The sequence below is a fragment of the Brachionichthys hirsutus genome, chromosome 9 (assembly GCF_040956055.1).
Source record: "Brachionichthys hirsutus isolate HB-005 chromosome 9, CSIRO-AGI_Bhir_v1, whole genome shotgun sequence".
NCBI classification, from domain to species: Eukaryota; Metazoa; Chordata; class Actinopteri; order Lophiiformes; family Brachionichthyidae; genus Brachionichthys; species Brachionichthys hirsutus.
Genome location: NC_090905.1, coordinates 1368428 through 1388427, shown reverse-complemented (window position 1 = coordinate 1388427; position 20000 = coordinate 1368428). Strand labels below are relative to the sequence as shown.

Below are 20000 nucleotides of genomic sequence, written 5' to 3'. Positions count from 1 at the left end.
GGCGCTTTTTCATTGAGGCTGTAGGAGCTGTGCAAATCCCCCCCCCAGAGCGCCTGCTGACCTCCGGCGCTCTTCATTCTCCTCCGTCTTGCGTCGTAGAATAAACGTGAGGAACTCTGGCGTGATTGAGCTCATTTTGGCGGCTCCCTCTCCCGCCATCGTCTCAGCGGCCGGACGTTAACCCTCCCCAGGTCAGTTCAGCGCGTGCTGCCGAATGGTATGGAAGATCCAGTCCATCTTGGTGGTCCAGCCTCCATGGTGAGCGTCGTTCATCTGCTTCATGAAGTAGTCCAGCGCCTCCTGGACAGAGCGAGAAGAAGAGGACAGCGTGAGAGGACGAACCGGAGACACGGCGGGCGGACGCCCGGGGGGAAGGTTCTTCGCACTTGTTCGCTTTTCTCCAGCGCCAGCGTCTTCCTGATGTAGGCGATGTCGTCGAACGACTGCAGCTCGGGCATGCCGGAGCCCAGCATCATGGAGAACAGGTTGATGAAGAGGTTGGCGTGCTGCCGGATGGCGAGGTACGCTTTGTAGCACATCTCCTGGAACCTGGACCAACGGAAAACACGAATAGACGGTAATTAAGGAGTGGGAGGAGGCGGGGACGGCGGGGGCGGCCAGCACGCCGCGCTACCTCTCGAACTCTTTGGTCTTCGCACATTCCTGGGAGCCTTTGCTGATGACGATGAGGAAGTCTTGCGTCAGCACGAAGGGCACTCGCTCCCTCTTGTAGCCGAATTTCTTCTTCTTGTGATCCAGGAAGTGGCCAAAGTCGATGTGGAACAGCTGAAGGGGGAATAAAACAGCCTTTAAAACAAACAAGGTGCGTGTCCTCCTCGGAGGCTCCGCCTCCTACCTGCCCGTCGTCTTTCACCATGATGTTGCTGTTGTGCCGGTCTCCGATCCCGAGGATAAACGTCGCTACGCAGTAGCCGGCGCAGGACCTCGTGAACAGATCCACGGCCATGTCATACCTGGACAACGAGAACGTCTTTCCAGAGACGCGTCCGCGTGGACGGGTGGAGGACACGCAGAGGAGGGGGGGGGGACTCACGTCTCGCCTTTGTTCTTGTCCTTCAGCCACTGGTGCAGCGTGTTGGAGTTGAACTGCAGCGCTCCCTTCAGACCTCCTTTACACTGGATCTGCATGATGGTGTGGGAGCTGCGCACCACCTCGATCAGGCCCACGCAGTCCCCGAGGGACAGGCAGCCGTAGGGAAGCATCCTGCAGACGCACGACAGCAGGCGTCAGCCGGGAGCGCCGGGAGCGCCGGGGAGGCGGGGAGGAACCGCGCAGACTGCACGGCGACAGAGACGTGAAGCCGTACCGCAGGTCCAGCCCCTGATTCTGCCAAATGTTCTCCATGATTTTAATTATCTGCAGCGTCAGCATATCCTGCCGCAAGTCTACGACACAAACACACACATTTCGGGGTTTTACTGAGACAGCGTGTGTGTGTGTGTGTGTGTGTGTGTGTGTGCGTGCGCGGCTCACCATCTCCATTTTTGAAGATGATCTCGTTGTTCTGGAAAAGCAGCTCAGACATGATGTCCGGATTCTCCCAGTTGAGCCACAGCGGCCTCTTAGCAGACGACATGATCCGGCATTCGTCCAACCTGTGAACGGAACGAAACACGTTTTATTTACGCACACACACACCTACATACACGCACACACACACACCTCAGGTTTCCCAGCTGATGTGCGGGGTTGAGAGGAGACGTGAAGTTCTGCAGGGCGTCCATGTAGTCTGGTCTCTTCATCTGGTCCACAAGAAACCGCATCTGGACCTCCACAGGACGCACACACACACAACCACAGGTGTCATCCCGCACCCGCGTCTCCATGACGATGACCTCTGAAACGCCCGGATGCGCTTCGGGACCCAAGGCCAGGACGCCCTTACCTTCTGCGCCTCGTCCTTCTTCTCCTGTTTGAGGATGTCGGTGAGGTTGATGAGCTTCTCCATGGCTTCCACCTGCCTGCTCAGGTGTTTCAGGTACATGCCGCAGGCCCTGCAGTACGCCTCCAGCAGCAGCCCGAACCTCTGGCTCACCGTTTTGTTGTGCATTTCCGACCTGCGAGGGGAAACGGGTGGTGACCAAAAAAAAAAAACCCACCCTGGGGGAAACGCCGAAAGTATCCGGTTGGTTGACGCACTTGAGATGCCAGAAGAAGAAGTGCCCTATCTTCTGATTGGTCAGGGCTTTCTTGAGCAGGAAGCGAGCCAGCGGGTTGTCGAGATACTGCTCGTATTTTAATACCTGGAACCGGAGGAGAGGGAAAGAAGGATACAGCCTGTGGAATCACAATGTCGTCGTTTAGTTCACTTCCCCCCACCTGCACGAGCTGAATGAGGTACTGGGACAGCTTGTCGTCGGACAGGTATTTGTCGAGGCAGCGTACGGCAAAGTGTCTGACCATGGGGTCCGGATAGTTACAGTCCAGCAGCTCCATGGCCTGCTCCGGACGGATGGACGGCCATTCCTTCAGAAGACAGTACATCTGGAGCAGAGGCAAATATTACACACAGGAAACGTCATCAGCAAAGAGAACAAAGTACTGCAAAGTACTGCAAAGTACTGCAAACATCCGCTACCTGCGCTACTTCGTCTCTGGAGTTCCACTTGACAGCGAGGAGGATCTTGGGAAGGATCTCCGGGATGTTCATGCAGTAGTGCCTGGGAGAGAGAGGAGCGCGTGGATCGAGACTCGCGGTGTTTAACAAGTCATCTGTTGGTTGGGGGGGGGGTGAGGGGTCACCTGTGTCTCCAGAGGAATTCTTTCTCCTGCTCAGTGATTTCTGAAAGAGGGTCTCTGTTGCTCAGCTGTCTCAGCTGCTCCGTGTCGCTTTCTGTCAAGGCGTGATCTCGGGCTACACGGCTGCTCTGGAACGACAGGATCGGCCCGCCGGTACAGGATTACTACCGACAGGACGAATCGGGACAGCGGCTGAAGCCTCCTTCCTCGCCGGTACCTGTCCGGAAAGGGTGTAGTTAAAGCCGAGTTCCCTGGAGACGGTCCAGTTGGCGTGATCCTCCACCGCGTTCATCACCGGGTATTTGACCGAACTGCTGAAGTGGTCGAACTCCAGCTCCAGACACGGCGTTTCCTGAAACGAAGGGAGAGGGAACGTGACCGTCTGGGACAAAGCGTCCTTCTGCTGCAGCCCCGGGATGAAGCTCACCTTATTGGGGTTGGACCCGGTGACGCCGATGGGGTTGAGCAGGTCTTCCAGGCCATGCGGGACGGGCCAGAGGTTCAGAGCCATTTTGTTGGCCACCAGAGTGTGAGTGTAGTCGAACAAGTTGATGTTGCCCCAGGCGAGAGGACAGTGCTCCTGATAAAGCGAGGAGAAACGCCGAGGCTGCTGAGAATAGCGCCGCCTTTCATCTCATAAAGCGTCAGATGAAATCAACGAATCCCTGAATAGATTGTTAGTGCCTAAACACAATCTCTGAACTCCAGTGCTCCTTTCCGAGCTACAACTTGAGACCGATTACGTGTTGAAGATAGCATCTCGAGCTGCTCGGCGGATCCTCGCTAAGGGGCGGCGGTGGAACAGGAGACGCCGGGGCAACACCGCGGGGCAGCTTGAGTTACACCGAGGCGGCCAGTCAAATTGCACCTATTTATAGTAAGCGTTTATCTTTAATTCAGGCGGGGCATGAAAGAGCATCCACTAAGCCTGACCTCAATCTAACACGGGGCGGTTTGGGGCGTGGCTCCGCCCCCCAGGTGTCTGACATAACATCCGCGCTCGGCCTTCATCGACGCACGCCGCACACACACAAGGCTCGCACAAGCAAATCGTCATCGTCGGGCGTGAACGGAAAAGACTCCTGCTCTCGGGTTTCTGTCGGCGCCGCTGCTGATTAGTAATTAAACAGACAGACTCAGAGCAGGCTCGGCTCACGGAGGCGACACGGATCCCGGGTGGGTTAGCGCGCTCGCGTTAAAGCGTCGCTATCTCCAGACCCTGATTAATCTGTGATGAATTCATTTTTATATAAACATCCATTCACAGAAACGAAAGCAAAAGAAACGATAACCTCCTTCATGGAGGTGACTTTTCCTAAATGGGGCATCCTAGGAGTCCACTTCCTGTTTTTGCATGTCCGGCTTCCTGTCAAGCCGGGTTTCGCCGAGTGGCCGTCTCCTCCACTCACCTCCTTCGCTCCCTTCCTGCCCTTGACGGAGCAGATGGAGAGGCAGAGTCTGGCGGCGCGGGGTATGTCTGGGAGGTACATATCGTAGGTGAGCCACTCGTTCCACCTGGAAGACAAAGGAGGACGCGTGAGGGTCGGACATAATGAGAGGCTGAGGAAGCGCTTGGTGACGGAGGGCGGGGCGTTACCGGGGGTTGGAGCAGGGCACTCGCTGCGTGTTGACGTTGTCACACATCTGTTCACCACCGAGGTAGATGCCTGTTCTCACGTAGATCTGTATGTACAGGAAGGTAATTACAGTAAACCCCCTGTAGGGGGCCTCTTTGTTTTCACGGCCCCGTTAGAGTCTGGAGGACGCCGCTCGAGCCCCCCCCACCTTGTCTATGTCCCGTATGTTGACGTTGACGTAAGTGGCGCAGAGGATTCGGATCCGCAGGGTCCCGTTGATGGTCCACAGCGACTTGGCGGCCACCTCGCCGTTCATGTAGGACGCCGCCGTGGAGATGCGCCGCGAGTACGAAGGCATGACGAAGCTGTCCGTCGGCAACTGGGTGTACAGGCTGTCCTTAGCCATCAGCATCAGGTTGGGCATCCTGCTCAGCATGATGCAGCTACGGATGTACTGGGGGGACAGACGGAGAGGACGCTCAGGAGGACGCTTAGGAGGGCGGGGCGCAGAGACGCCGCCTGGCTCTTACCTTATACTGGCTGATGGGGTACTTTTCCAGCAGGTACTCGTCGCAGCCACAAACCTTCAGGATGTATTTGCCCTGATATTCCTGGACACACATCTTGAGCTGCTCCGGGGACAGCAGCATGCTGCGGGTCTTCTTACGGATGGCCTCCGCGATCACCTTGAGGCCGCGACGCACGCGGAGGGACGCACGTTAGGCCGCGGTGAGAGCCGCGGCGACGCCCTTCGGGTCGTTTTCACCTCACCTGTTCAGGCACGCAGTCGTGGTTGATCTTCAGCGTATACTTCTGCTTGTCGTTGTTTGGAGATACGATCACCCAAATCACGACGATAATCTGACCTACAAAAAAAGGAAATGACGCCGAGGAGACAGAATGAGAACAGAAGAGTCACTAAATCTATTTTTACTCGAGCAGAACTGGGACGCAGAAACATGCCTTTAATTGTTCGGAGTTTGCCTGGACTAAATTGAGTTCTCCTCTTCCCGTGTACCCCCCCCCCCCGAACCCGTTGCCTACCTTTGTCCAGTTTGCCGTAGATGTGTTTGGGGAGTTCCAGTGAGGACTCCACACTGGGTGGGTAAACGTACAGCGCCCGACTGTGGGGCCCGCTGGCGTCTCTCAGCTCCACGGAGTCCTTGCAGACGTTCAGGATGTTCCTCCTGAAGTCCTGAACCTCGGGGTCCTTCACAAGGTCGAACTCACACACGGGCATGCCGATGGCGAACCCTGACGGAGCAGAACCCGGCGCCGGACGGATGTAACAGCAATGGAATGACGTTTTCTTATCCGCTTTAGACTCCTTTTAGCACATCAAGGTCAAAAATAAGCTCGGCCAAGTAGCCCAAGTAGCACAAAATGAAGAATAATGATAAAAGTATCACCTATCTCTCTGTTGAGGATCTTTTCCTCTCTGTTGCCAACTGGTTCAATGACCTTGAGAAAGGGCTGGAAGAGTCGGAGGTCACACAGCCGCCGGGTCTCGTCGTAAAACTCCTCCCGCTCTGCTTCCTGCAGGAAGGGGGGGAAACAAAACAGACGTGAAATGCAGTCAGAGCCGGAAGGGCCTCCTGTAGGAGGGATGGAAGACCGATTTGGAATGCGCACATCTGTTTTCCCGTCATTCCGTCATTCGGATCGACGCCTACGCAAACTGAAATGGAGAGATCTCACCTGGGTAACGCTGACAAAGATGTAGGACGTCTCCTCCTGGAGGAGGTGGTGGAGGGGGCATTTCCTGGCCTCCTTGAACAGCTCGTGTTTGATTGTGACCAGCGTGGCCTCGCGGAGACACTCCAGCGTCAGGATCATCCCGTTGGGCAGCAGGCAGTCCACCAGGATCCTGCAGGCCAAGTCGGCACCATTTGAATTCTCTTGGGTGACGAGAGCCAGCGTCTTGCATTTTCACACGATGAAACGTGACGTGTATCCGTGGCAACAACAGAATCCAGGGAAATCCTACCTGGGAGGCATCAAGTGAATGCCCCATAGCTCCCCTGAGGACGGCCTGGGGGGCATCTTCTCCCGTCACCGAGTCAGGCTGCGGAGCGCGACCTGAAAGACGAGACACGTTCAGGGCGCGTCCGAAGCGCGCTGGAACTAAAACTGATTTTAATTCGGTACATTTTAACCAATTTACACCATAAAGAGAAAAGATGGAAAAAAAAGAACTCAAAACAATACGATGCGACGGCTGATGGGAAACAGCTCGGCCACACAACAACAGCCGTGAGTCATCTCCGGGTTGTGTCTCAGCGACGAGGAAGAATGTGTTTGTGAGGGCATTGGGAAAACGACAACAGGATTCATTCAACCTTTAGCCAACGTCTGGCCATAAACATTTCTCAGAAAAGCGATCAAGCAAACAACCGGCCAGAATCGAGTTCTGTAAATGCTGCAGACCTTCATACCGGCTCTACCCAACAGGGATCTCGTCACCACACCGCATTCCTTCTAGTCCCCCAAAAACAGAGGCCGTGTTTGAAGCTCCGGCGGGGGAGATCTAACATTTCACTAAACTCCGGAAGTGTTTTGGGGATTTGACGTAGTGAGAGGATGGTCCCCAACAAATGTGGAACAAAAAAACAACAACTCCAATTTGTGCTTTGTGGACGTGAGTAAACTGGTGCAAAACGTAAAAATAAGTTAAACTGGAAAAGGCACACCTTCAGGGCGCTTATAAACAATGGGTGACGGTTCCTTTAATTCTGTCATGTGGTTTTCCAGAAGACACGGATCGTCCAAAAACAAGGGGGCACAAAAACCAAAGCTCCAACAAACAGCACAAAAAAGAACAACTACGTTAGAACAAAACCGCCATTGAGCAGTCGTCCAATCTGTGATCCTGATCAGGATGCAGCTCAGCACTTCGGAAACAAAAGGAGGAAGCTTCCTCAAACAGGATGTGGGGAAACTGAGAGACTTTGGGACACAAGCATGCAACCACAGACCCAGAGGCGACCAGCAGTCCTACCATTGTTAACATCACATAAACTAGATTTTCACACCAGCTATCAACATATCTCATCGAAATGTCGGCCACAAAGAGGACAAACTGTCTTTTCTGGACGGTCACCGGAACATGAAGGTGAAGAGGAGGAGGAGGAGGAGGAAGGGCTCCGTCCTGCAGACCGTGGGGAGAAGTCCTCCTATTGCGATGGGACAGTTCCGCCCTTCATGCTTCAATCCATCTCCACGCTGTCACAGAAAAAAGGGAACAATTAGAGGAAATGAAGGCGTAAACACACCGGCTAGCATCCGGTTAGCATCCGGCTAGCTGACGTGTTTGGTGATGACAGCAGCACAACAGCAACGCTCACATTTATAACACAATTTAAATGACAGTTCGCCAATAAGCGTCGCAATCCGCCTCAACGCGGCCTGAGAACGTCCAATAGTTTGGGAATGGTCAGCGTTAGCTTACAGCGCTCAGTTCCACTAGCTAGCTAGCTTAGCGGCTAGCGCCCAGCCTCATCCTCTTGTTGGAAAATGATTTTCTGCTGTTAAAAGCGGGTAAATTATCTAAAAAAAAAAAGACACAAATATAAATACATTTAATTCGTAATTTACCCCTTTGAGCTGGTTTCAACGTAGCGAAACGCTTGAAAACGCCAGGCTCGCCCAGGCTAATGCCAGTTAGCTAGCATTTTCCAGCTAGCCGATCCATCCAGGTCCCCACGGCCGGCTGGTGGCTCCCCCGGCGCCGCGGGAAGCAGGATGGTCGCTCCGGTGTCCCGGTAGATCCGATCATCAATCCTCGATTGCTTTGTGGCTTGGAAAAGTGGGGACAGTTACGGAGACCGTGTCCAAAAGTGTCCAACAAGAAGGAGGACTCGACCGAAGGACGCTAAAACAGCAGCTGGTTGACTGGACAGGTCGACTCTGCTGCGGCAACGCAGCCACGCTGCCTGTCCGGGGGGGGGGGGGGGGGGGGGGGCGGACCCTCCTCCTCTCACACACACACACACACACACATGCAGAGGGAGAAGACAACAGTCAATAATATTAAAAGAAAGAAAAAACTTTTTTATAATCAATAGTTATAGCAAAGGCCACCAAATACAATCACACAAGTGATCACTAACATTTGAAGATGAAGAAAGGACTGAAGGGTTAAGCCTAAAACGCCACAAAATACATAAAGTAGAGGAAAAAGACGCGTTAAAATGATGAAATACATTAAATAATGATCTAATGATAAACTAAGACCGTATAGCGGCATAATAAAAGGCTTGGATAAAATAATAATAATAATAAAAGGCTTGGATAAAATAATAATAATAATAAAAGGCTTGGATAAAATGAGGATGCGCTTTCTTTATTATAATAATAATAATAATTATTATTATTAAATATTATTATTTTATTATTTTATTATTATTATTATTATTATTATTTCCTGCTGTACATTCAGCTCTCCATTTGTTTCCATAGGCTGGGCTAAGCTCTTTATTTGCTTTTTGAATGTTTTCATCTTGTTTTTATCCCAGCGGCTGTTTCTCCATCAGATTTGACCCCGTCCTAAACAGAAATATCTCTGAGGGCGATCTGAGGTGTAACACATTCATTCAAAGTGTCATGATTGCCATCCATGCAAATCAGCAGCGGAAACGGACCGTACCAAGATGGGGGGGGGGGGGGGGGGGAGAATCTGCATCGAATATGTCATAACAAAATACCTACTCTACAAATCAGAAAGCCTTTTTTTATATATATATATCTATATGGTCAGCAGAGACGCAAAATGCAACGTCTTGTGTTTTAACGCGTATTTACCGGATGTTTTTCTCTCTACTGTGGACCCCCCCCGCTGGTAGGAGCCGCAGCTCCGGAGCGTGTGGTCGGGACTGTCAGCGTCTGGAGAGAAGTTGGCTGAAGGATGTGACTGCGGTGATGGCGCTGCAGCTGCGCACCGGGGATGCAGCGAACTACCAGAGCGCAGCATTCTGCAGGAATTACAGCTCCCCGCAGGTCCGCTACGGGGGCAGCAGCCATTATCTGGCCCGATTACCAGGTAAGGGAGGACACACAAGACCCCCCCCCCCCGACCGGCAGCGGTCTTATGCGCCAATGTGCAGCGATGTAGAAAAATCCAACTGGAGACATCTGCAGCTGGAACGTGGATGCTGAAGCCTGTGCTGCTGTCATCATCATCATCATCATCATCATCATCATCATCGTGTCATGTAGGAGGGCGCACCAGTCCTGTACTGGTCAGTTTCTGGATGCTGCGATATGCTCTGATGGTCTAGACTCTAGAGCTCTGCATCTGATGGTCTAGAGCTCTGCATCTGAGGGTCTAGAGCTCTGCATCTGATGGAGCTCTGCATCTGATGGAGCTCTGCATCTGATGGTCTAGAGCTCTGCATCTGAGGGTCTAGAGCTCTGCATCTGATGGAGCTCTGCATCTGATGGAGCTCTGCATCTGAGGGTCTAGAGCTCTGCATCTGATGGAGCTCTGCATCTGATGGAGCTCTGCATCTGATGGTCTAGAGCTCTGCATCTGAGGGTCTAGAGCTCTGCATCTGATGGAGCCCTGCATCTGATGGTCTAGAGCTCTGCATCTGAGGGTCTAGACTCTAGAGCTCTGCATCTGAGGGTCTAGAGCTCTAGAGCTCTGCATCTGATGGAGCTCTGCATCTGAGGGTCTAGAGCTCTGCATCTGATGGAGCCCTGCATCTGATGGTCTAGAGCTCTGCATCTGAGGGTCTAGAGCTCTGCATCTGAGGGTCTAGAGCTCTGCATCTGAGGGTTCAGGTGTCCGACAGCGGAGATACGCCGCTCATCACTTTCCATCTCATAACAGTTGGCCTGTTTTTAGAGTGAAGCAAGTGATCAGCACCGGACAGCTCCATAGGTAGCCGGCTGCCTATGGAGCTGTCCGGTGCTGATCTGGAAAGTGACGTCTTTTACGTGGCATTGAATCGGGGAATGTTCTTTATCTTGTCCACTTCGGTTGTTTTTTTTTGGTTTGTGCATGTCCATGACAAGTGAATAAGTTGCCCCCCCCATAGTAATTAATGCATTAAGGGGCGCCTGAAGGGGCCTGAGCAGTAGCTGCCAGGCTTTTCTTGCTTTGCTACATATCAAGAAAAAAAGGGATCATAACTCAAAAGCTGATATTTTTTCATGAAACTTTGAGTGCATGTGCATCATACTATGGATTAATGTTGGCGTCATCACACATCTGCTTTGGTATAAATTAAGTAATAAATCTGTTTTCCCCGTTATTATATCCTTGTGAAACAGTCCTGTATTGTAATAATTATCATAATGTTGTTTTCAGCTTTCACAGTGTCTATTTGTGATTGCAGACTTAGAAAGAGTCAAAAAGACTTTTTGTAGTTTCTTCTACCGTATGATAAAGTCCCGTTTTACTCTCATAAATAAAAATAGATAAAAGCTTTTTAGTTTTTTCAATATTTCCTCACCTGCTGGGAAAATTCAAATGTGATAAAGACAGAATTTAACCAGATCTTTCTCATTGACATCTGGATCATAACCAGGAGTTAAATAAACACAAAACGTCATTCAGGGGCATTAAGTCAGAAGATTATGCTGTTGAGAGAGATTGTATTGATCACAGCAACAAAGGGAAATGCTCTTGTACTCTCATTTGTGTTATCTCAATGCGAGTACTGTCTGTAATTTCCCCGCACGCAGACGCTTCCTCGCTCATTTGCCGGCGTTTTGCATCATCTGTCCGACCTTCAGGCCGTCGTCTGAACTAGCGATTGTACTTCCTCACTCCTGGATGCTCACTTTAAGGGACACAAAGACTGCAGAGGTCAGACCGAATGAGAGAGCTTCTCCGGAAGAGGCAAAGTCCGATATGACTGCAGCGAGGCGCGCGTGTGTGTGTGGCATTAAAGCCGGACGCACCGAGATAAAAGGACAATGGACTGTGTCGCCTCTCTGGGTTCTAATCCAGACCCGTTTGCACTCTCTTGACAGTGAAGCATGAGGTTCTGTTACCAACCACTCCCTCCGCTCGTCTTTCACGACGCCAACGATGAAATGCAAATAATTTTCACTTGTACGGCGAGCGATAAGGTCATGGAGTGATAAGGGCGAGTTCCAGCATGCCTTTCTCCTGAAATCAGCCAGACCAGGTGACAGACAGACGACGAGAGACTAGAGACAGACACACGGACAGCGAGCCGCGGCTTAAACACAAACACTCCCGGCTGTTATTCTGGGCCCATGAATCACCGCCACTGGCCGTCCAATTGGACTCCAGATAAAAGCTTCCAGCACAGCTGTTGGCCTTTTACTGACCTGACCTGACAACACACACACACACACACATGTCAGATCTCTTCTGATCAGGGAGGATTGTCTCTGTTTGTGTTTGCGCACATGTATTAGCATTAGCATGCAGCGCCTCTCATGCATGGCTGCAGGCGCTGTGTGTGTGTGTGTGTGTGTGTGTGTGTGTGTGTCTCAGGATAAAGGTGTTGAACAGCCCTCTCCTGTCTGAAGGGTGACCCATCCCAGGTGAAGGGCGGATGGAAACGACCTTCGTGTCCGGCGGTTAACCCGTTATTCCTCCCGTGTCCACAGGTCCGGGGACCCTGCTGAAGCCCCCCCTCAGTCTCTTCAGTTATCCCCAGCAGCCTTTCCAACACATGGACTCTCTGCACCAGCTGTTGCCTCCGCCCATGGCCCCTACTCAGGCAGTTGGACCCCCGACTCTGGTTCCCACCCAGACTCTCGGGCCCCATCCCATAACTGCATCTCACACATTGAGGCCTCCCCACAGCTTAGGCCCCCCTCCGATGGCCCCTGCTCAGACGCTGAGACTTCCGCCCATGGCGCACGCCTTGGGGCCTCCACCTGTAGATCACACACACGCAGCAGTGCCTCCAACCATGGACCTCACACAACCTTTGGGGCCCCCACCTCTGAACCCGGCTCTTGCATTGGTTCCTCCACTTGTGGCGGCACGTGGAGCAAGTCAATTCCCCCTCCCACCCAGCCCACTGTCCTCCCCGCCGCCCCCTAGGCCTCCAGGACCGACCCTGGTTCCTGCACCGGTGTCCTGCCTCATCCCGGGTCCTGTCATGGGTCAGCCAGCCCCGGCCAGCGACCAGCCCCAGGACGAGGGCTCTCCGCTGGGCATGGAGGAGCAGGAGGACTCTCTGGGGCTGGGGGAACTGTGCAAACCGCTGTACTGTAAGCTCTGCAATGTCACCCTCAACTCGGCCCAGCAGGCTCAGGCTCACTACCAGGTCAGCTAAAACACTGAATCACACGTGAAATATTACGTTCCCTAAACGCTCTCCTTCTGTCTCTTTAGGGGAAGAACCACAGTAAGAAGTTAAGGAACTTCTACGCCGGCAGTCAACAGCCTCCGGCCATCAGGATCCCAGAGGCCCTGGAGGCCCCGGGCCAGACGACCCTCAGTTCAGGATCGTCCGACTGCGACGCAGGCAGGCAGGTCAGGAGCCTCGGAAACGCAGCACCGCAGCCAAACGCTCCGGGTGTAGAGGGGGCGGATGTGTTGCTGCCGAAGCGGCTTATCTGCTGATGTAGGTCATTTCCCCTCTGCGGAGGTGGAAGGAACTGCAGAGTCACTCTGTGTGGTTTGAACGGTGGAAGCTCACATCATCAGAAGTGGGCGGCGACCAAAATCAGAGCTAAAAGATGTTTAGTGTCGAACAGAAACCTAAATCCAAGATGTCTTTGGATTAAAGCATCATTTAACAAATAGAAACAATAAAATAATAGAATTAAAACCAGAGGAATGATGAGCATTATGCTCAATAATCATCCTAAACATTAAAGCCCCGAGAAAGTGAAGGAACGATGTGTATATTTCCTAGTTGGACGTCTCAAGAGGCCTCCTGGGTGAAATTCTTCTCTTACTCCCACCAGATATTAAAAAAGAAAAAGCTTCCCTCTCCTTTGTCACTCCAGGCGTTGTACAAGGGGGCGACCCGGGTCATCCTGGCCACAGAGAACGACTACTGCAAGCTGTGTGACGCCTCCTTCAGCTCGCCGGCGGTAGCCCAGGCCCACTACCAGGGCAAGAACCACGCCAAGAAGCTGCGGCTCGCTGAGGCCCAGCAGAACTCCAGCAGCATGTAGGTCCGAGTCACAGGATCCACAAGTCCTGTAAACATTTGAAGCGTAATTAAAGCAGCCGGATAAATGGTTCCGTCTCGGGCCCGTTTCAGGACGGCAGCAGCGAGACGGCCCCGAGGAGAACCAGAAAAGACGGCAGCGAGTACCGACTGGTGAAAACCCGTCGCAGTCCGCAGCTACCTGCCTCCATGCCAGGTAGAATATTCAAAAACACAAATAGACGTCCAGCAGGCAGCTGTCAGGCACGGCGCTCCGTTCTGGAGGGAAACTCTCTTTCACAGGAAACGTAACAAATAGTCCTTTCAATATTTGACTTGAATGCTCTTGAATGTTCACTGAGAACGTTTTAAATGGACAGCGGGACAGAGTCGGGACAGAGTCGGGACAGACAAAATCTTTGTCTCACCTTTCCGCAGAGAAAAATAGCAGAGCCAGAATAAATCATACAGCCCCCCCCCCCCATGCAGACACACACACACACACACGCACACACAGCGGCATTCTGCTGATTCAATCAGTTCTCATGATTGACCAAACCAAAAATAGCTGCTCTCTTTCTCCTGCGTTTGCCTCCTCCATGTCTTTATAGCTCTTTCCATTCTTGTTTTTCTCCTCTTTGGACACACACACACGCACCTACACGCACACACACACACACACACACACACACACACACAGGTGCTATAAAACTGTCATGTTTTAAATGATCACTCTAATACCACAGAGCATAATTAGTTCCATAATACCGTTCGAAAACCGAACTGTATTTCCCATAAGAGATAATGGAATCGAGATTTACATGCCTGCAGTTCTATTAGTATGTAACGGTGTTTATCTAAACACGCAACAGATAACACACAAAAGTGTAAATAGTACGAAAGACTAAAGAATAATGAAAGTTATTTTAACACATTCCGTATCATTTCCGTCCCGTTTTGGCTGCGGCGTCGGGAGGGAGGGGCTATTCCTTTGAAAGGGAGTCCTCCTCAATAGAATGACTGGGTAACTGTCCTTCTGGGTTTCATTCCTTCTCTTTAGCTCAGTTTTCTGAAGAAAAGTCAAAATAATTGATTCCGGTCCAACTTAATCAATGAACCCCCCCCCCCCCCCCCCCTGCAGGCCCGTACTACAACCCCCGACCGAGGCAGCGTATCCCCAGGGACTTGGCCATGTGTGTGACTCCCAGTGGACAATTCTACTGCTCCATGTGCAACTGTGGAGCGGAGCAGGAGACGGACTTCAGGCAGCATCTGGAGAGCAAGCAGCACAAAGCAAAAGTGTCCGAGTTAAGATACCGCCATGAGATGGAGAACCTTGGCTACAGCTAAGAAACGAGGGCGGGGCAGAGTGGGCCGGGGACACGGAAAGGCACGTTTAGTGAAGGGATGAGGCCTTTAAAGTCTCGCCTCGTGTCCAACCTAATGCCCCCATCGATTGAAGCTATCGGTAGAGAGAAGCAGGAACAGGCTGAACACGGGATACACGCTAATGCTAATTAGCTGCATGCAAATGTGGTCAATTCGGGCTACGTGGGGGAAAACGTGCACGTAAAGAAAGCCGAGGGTTCAGGTGTGAACAGAGACTCCGCCTCGGGCACTTCTTCAATTCTTTTACGTAAATCGGCCCTCCAGGTATTTTGTTTTTTTACGGGGACTGATACGAAGGAGAAAATCCTTTTTTAGACTACAGGTAATAGCGTTTAACACGCTATTGCTAATTCAAAAACAAAGCACAACAACCAACAGCGTGACTCCGTTAGCGGCGTGACGATGAAGGCTGGCTAGCCTTGCTCGTGCCTTGAGTGAGCATTAGGCTAAAGCGGTAGCTCTGGCTAGGACAGTATTGCTTGGGTTTTTCTATCTTATTGTATTAAATCGACGTAATTATTATGTTAATATATCCAAATTGCATAGCTATGAATATAGTATGACATACATGTCACCATTTGTTTTGGCGTTGGCCCAATGTTGAGCTGCTTTAGAGTTTAGTCGGTATCAGATTTGATTTGGTACCGGCTAAAAATGTGCGTACTGTGCCTTTAACGGAACAGACAAGTGTATTTTGCAGGTTTTTAGATGTAATTTGTTATGCAGGAATTTAGATCCTTATACAAACCTTAATAATTTTATTTCATGCACACACACACACACACACACACACACACAGCGCGTGCATCTGGACGACAAACACTCACACCAGGACGCTCAGGAGTGCTGCGAGGACAAAGCCCTGCAGTGTTTGGGGATTTAAACGTGTGACACGGTCGGTGTTTTATCGGCCCGCCGCTCCGTGCGGTTTAATCAAAAAGGAACAAAAGAAGCAGCTGATGAAAGCAGAGCTGTAACCAAAGCTGTGGGTGAGGCACAGCGAGTCAAGGAGTTTGTCACAGTAGACAGGGTTGCAGTCTGATAATAGCACTCCTCCTCCTCCTCCTAGAAATAACACGCTTTGTATTACATGAAACCTTCTATTATGTTGACAGGCTCACCCAGATGCCTACAGCAAATGCATGAAATAATAACCTGCAGGGGGAACGGAGGAAATGAAGTGTCTGAAGCGCAGAGAACATCTTCTGATAAGACCGGATCTGCAGCTTGGGTCGGTGTGGACAGCCAAAGGCCGTTTGAGAAGATGAGGCTAAACGTTCCCGGTTCTGCATGCGGATTGGATCGTCTTCTCTGATGCACTGAAGATTTAATGATCAGAATATCAATCACGCGTTCTCTAACTTCTGAGAAAGCCGAGAACCTCGTTGATTGTGCGTTTTCCTTACTTTGCATTTTACCTGATTAAAACTAAATGAGGTACTGAGAAGAATTAGAAGAAGAAGAGTTTTCTCTTGCATCTCGAGGCCAATGATGAAGCTGATTTTACAGTCCTCATCATTTTCTGCTTAAGGTGAAGAGGGCAGATGTGAAAGTGTAAAAAAAGAAAAAAAGCATCTGTAAAATTGTGTTTTTGTTCCATTTAAGAAAGATTCAGAAACCGGAATTGAAATCAAATTCAGGAGTCCATGGAAACCAATTTGAAGCCAGACCTCCGGTAGCTTTCTCCTTTTCTTCTGGACTATTTTTGGATGTATTTTGTTGCCAGTCTCATTCCGTCTTCATTTGTTAAAAACTACAGTTGTTATTCTAATAAAGGCACTTTTTTTAGACAATGAAGAGGAAGCATGGACGATGAAGAGGAAGCTGGTCGGACATGTCAGTCTGTGCAAAGGAAAGAATCAGAATTTTGCACTGAATATAAAATGACGCGCGTTTATAGACAGTTCTGCTATCTCATGCTGTTCGGCATGTTTACAAGGTTAGCTTTGTTATGGACGAGCATAATATTTGTACCTCTGTGTGTTTTATCCACGTGTCGAGCTGTCCGACTGGTCAGGGCGGGGCAGGTGGGCGTCACCGCGAGGCGGAGACACAGTTCAAACGATAAATAGCACAATGAATTTGTTCCTTTGATCGAATGAGACACCTCCAGTTTGATTTCAGTGATCAACATGGGCTTTTTTTTTATTACGGCATTGGAGCTTTAACATTATGCATGAAACAATCCTTTGAAATTGCAAATTTCTGTAGTTGAGCCGTGCTCTGTCCCGGCCTGCGGCATGCAGCATGCAGCATGCGGCATGCAGCTGTCCCTGGCTTCCCTGCGCATATACGCACGAGGAAATCACTGGGAGTGAAGGTTAATGAACCATGAAGCCGTTTCAGAGACGACGCAAATTAAAGAAGCTCGGCTAACAAAGAAAACTTTGCTTAAGAATGTTGATCCATGTAATCATCTTTATATTAAGACTTTATGCTCCCGTGCAATTACTTTAAGACTTTATGCTAAGCTAAGATACGCTAGTTGCCTCAGGCTCAGAGAATGGCCTTATACCCCAAAGCCCTTTAGCTGCAGGTTTCTGATATGGATGCATAGAATTGATCGCCCACCTACCCCCCCCCCCCCCCCACCCCTACGTCTGCAGAGTCAGTCTCATACACCGACGGAATTCAGGACCCTCCTCCTCCATCAGCCATCATGGGCCGCAAACCTTATCGCCCCAGCAGGATCTCCCGTCTGCAGAAACCTCAGCACACTGTCAGTGCCTCTGAACTATGTTGCCGACGCACCGCTGAACGGTGTGTGTGTGTGTTTGTGTGTGTGTGTGTTTGTGTGTTTGTGTGTGTTTTCTGACATGAATAAACGTGCAGACGATGCTCCTCACTGGCCTGATGACTATTAAAGTGCGTCTCATGCGTCGTCCTCCACGCCTCGGCTCGCACTCACCAGTTCTGCTTATCGGTGTTAATAGTAGACGTATTATTCTTTACTCCATCTACTACTGTGCTTCTGTCCTTTCTTCTTGTCCCATGAGGGGTCGCCACAGCAACACAACGTTCTCCACTTCACCCTGTCCTTTGCTTCGTCCTCCCTCACTCCACTCCCAAGGAGAACCTCAGCATCTTCATCTCTCCACTTCTAGCTCCGCCTCCTGTCTCTTCCTCAGAGACACTGTCTCTAAGCCGTCCATCATGTCTGTCCTCACCACTGTCTCTAAGCCGTCCATCGTGGCTGTCCTCCCCACTGTCTCTAAGCCGTCATCATGTCTGTCCTCACCACTGTCTCTAAGCCGTCCATCATGGCTGTCCTCACCACTGTCTCTAAGCCGTCCATCGTGGCTGTCCTCACCACTGTCTGATACTTTGCTCCACCCGTTCCAGCCTGCCTGCACACGATTCTTCACCTCCTTTCCACATTCTCTCCATCACTCTGCACTGTTGACCCGAGGTACCTGAAGTCCTCTCTTTATATAAATATAAATAACAACAACAATAATAAAAAGGTTCGTTTCAAATGAGTCCAGGCACAACAAGAATTTTGTCCAAGTGAAAGCAAAATAAAAAAAATTCATTAAAAGGTAAACAACCGCAAATCAGGGAACAATATTCCAATAAAACCGGATACGAAACTTGAGCGTTGTTATGGATCGTTTCCGGTTATGTTGTGATGTTTGATCTGCTAGAATTTATCATCAACAAATAAACAACAGAGACTTGACACGTCTTTAAATCTAAAGCTCCCAAAGCGCTTTACAAGTCTCACATTCACGCATTCACGCTCTTGTGGGCGACTGCGGCCATGCAAAGCGCCGACAATTAAATAACTGCCCCCCCACTGGGAGTGATTTGGAGACCAGTGCCTTGCCCAAGGACACTTTGGCAGACAGTCTGCGCTGGACTTTGAACTGCTGACCTATCAGTCACTGGACGACCCGCTCGACCCACAGCTGCACCCTTATTGCCCTCTACTGGTCATAATGGAGAATAACACCATGTTTGAAAAAGCTTCAATATAAGTTAAACATATTAAGATGTTAGATCTTTAAGTTTTAGTTTCCTGTTCTGTATATTGTGTTGATTCTCCGCAGCTTTTTTCAATCTTGTGCATTTTACAGCAGAATCCGCGTAAATCCTTCAGTGGTTTTCCTAATTATCGGAATATGGCACGTCTCCCCAGAGCGCGCAGGAACCATCCCGAAAATGTGCGCTCCTGTGATCCGACAATCTGGTGAGACAGACCCAGCAGAACATTCCTCTGCACCGACAGCACGTCATGATGTTGCATCCGCTGTTCTTCTGCAACACAAAACGCAAAGACACAGTCAGAAAAGCAATATTCTGTCACCCAAACACACGATTCTCACATGGAAATATAATATATATTATGTATACCTCTATTCTGCAAAAGCAGTGAGGGCAGTACTTGCTGTTCTTCTCTACCCAGGTCTCACTCAGACGGTCCACAACGGAGACCCGCAGGATGTCTCTTCCATATCTGGCCTCCAGGAGGCGCTGCCTCTGCTTGCTGCCGGTTGGCATAGTCCTCCCACAGGGCCTGGACCCCCTCTGAGAGACACAGCCCAGAAGGTAAGACGTGAGAGCAGCGCCCCTCTGATTTAAACCCAGGTGTGACCCGTCCTACCTGCCGTCTGTGGCAGGTAGGGGCCCAGGTGTGACCCGTCCTACCTGCCGTCTGTGGCAGGTAGGGGCCCAGGTGTGACCCGTCCTACCTGCCGTCTGTGGCAGGTAGGGGCCCAGGTGTGACCCGCCCTACCTGCCGTCTGTGGCAGGTAGGGGCCCAGGTGTGACCCGTCCTACCTGCCGTCTGTGGCAGGTCTGCTCGGTCTTCCTGCTTGCGTTCGCTCGCTTTGGCGAGCTTCTTTCCCCGGCAGTCGTCTCTTCCGTGGTAGGTCTTCCTGCAGGCGGCGCAGAAGGCGAAGCTGCACGCGGGGCAAACGGCTGCAGAGCCGGACGCCTCCCGGATAACCGGCGAGCCGCAGGAGAGCCGTGGACAGTACACCACATCTAAGAGCACGTAAGGGGGGGGGGGCAGAAATGTCTGGGTTGTAACCCCCATGCAGAAATGAAGACCATGCCTTATAGGGGAACCCACCGGGCATGGCGTCCAGAGTGTTCTGCAGCAGGAGACGGTCGTAGCGGCTGAACAGCTCGCCCCGACCAGACTCCTCACCTGCACGCCAAAACATCAACGCGAGTCGTGAG

General features: G+C 51.1%; 3 protein-coding genes across 3 annotated transcripts; 1 reads left to right on the top strand and 2 right to left on the bottom strand.

Moving 5' to 3' along the window:
- Window positions 1-79: 79 nt before the first annotated feature.
- Window positions 80-6381, bottom strand: pik3ca (phosphatidylinositol-4,5-bisphosphate 3-kinase, catalytic subunit alpha). The gene is made up of 24 exons (XM_068743047.1): window positions 6326-6381; window positions 6037-6205; window positions 5748-5874; window positions 5383-5592; window positions 5110-5204; window positions 4869-5024; window positions 4547-4792; window positions 4359-4444; window positions 4171-4276; window positions 3189-3341; window positions 2979-3113; window positions 2765-2889; window positions 2601-2682; window positions 2342-2506; window positions 2162-2265; window positions 1908-2079; window positions 1685-1791; window positions 1496-1617; window positions 1329-1407; window positions 1055-1225; window positions 857-974; window positions 635-786; window positions 387-549; window positions 80-300 (listed from the first exon to the last, which is right to left on the bottom strand). The coding sequence occupies exons 1-24, from the start codon at window positions 6379-6381 to the stop codon at window positions 193-195; spliced, it is 3207 nt and encodes a 1068-aa protein (XP_068599148.1). The 3' UTR covers window positions 80-192.
- A 2874-nt stretch (window positions 6382-9255) lies between these two features.
- zmat3 (zinc finger, matrin-type 3) lies at window positions 9256-14777 on the top strand. Its single transcript, XM_068743448.1, has 6 exons — window positions 9256-9376; window positions 11926-12593; window positions 12662-12802; window positions 13282-13448; window positions 13553-13644; window positions 14569-14777. Exons 1-6 carry the CDS (start codon window positions 9256-9258, stop codon window positions 14775-14777), a joined length of 1398 nt encoding a protein of 465 aa, XP_068599549.1.
- Window positions 14778-18617: 3840 nt separating this feature from the next.
- LOC137899410 (E3 ubiquitin-protein ligase RNF14-like) lies at window positions 18618-19984 on the bottom strand. Its single transcript, XM_068743445.1, is given in 5 exon segments — window positions 18618-19073; window positions 19170-19310; window positions 19312-19343; window positions 19596-19802; window positions 19891-19984. Coding segments are annotated over 5 exon segments (624 nt in total). The 3' UTR covers window positions 18618-18923.
- Window positions 19985-20000: the final 16 nt, after the last annotated feature.

What these genes read in the sequence shown, in the direction of transcription:
- pik3ca (XM_068743047.1), bottom strand. Translation starts at nt 6,381, where the DNA reads ATGCCCCCCAGGCCGTCCTCAGGGGAGCTATGGGGCATTCACTTGATG. An exon ending in CCGGGTCCAACCCCAATAAG is followed by an intron (nt 3,114 to 3,188) that starts GTGAGCTTCATC and finishes CCTTCGTTTCAG; the next exon opens with GAAACGCCGTGTCTGGAGCT. An exon ending in AGAAGGACGAGGCGCAGAAG is followed by an intron (nt 1,792 to 1,907) that starts GTAAGGGCGTCC and finishes CGTCCTGTGGAG; the next exon opens with GTCCAGATGCGGTTTCTTGT.
- zmat3 (XM_068743448.1), top strand. Translation starts at nt 9,256, where the DNA reads ATGGCGCTGCAGCTGCGCACCGGGGATGCAGCGAACTACCAGAGCGCA. An exon ending in TTATCTGGCCCGATTACCAG is followed by an intron (nt 9,377 to 11,925) that starts GTAAGGGAGGAC and finishes CCGTGTCCACAG; the next exon opens with GTCCGGGGACCCTGCTGAAG. An exon ending in ACTGCGACGCAGGCAGGCAG is followed by an intron (nt 12,803 to 13,281) that starts GTCAGGAGCCTC and finishes TTGTCACTCCAG; the next exon opens with GCGTTGTACAAGGGGGCGAC.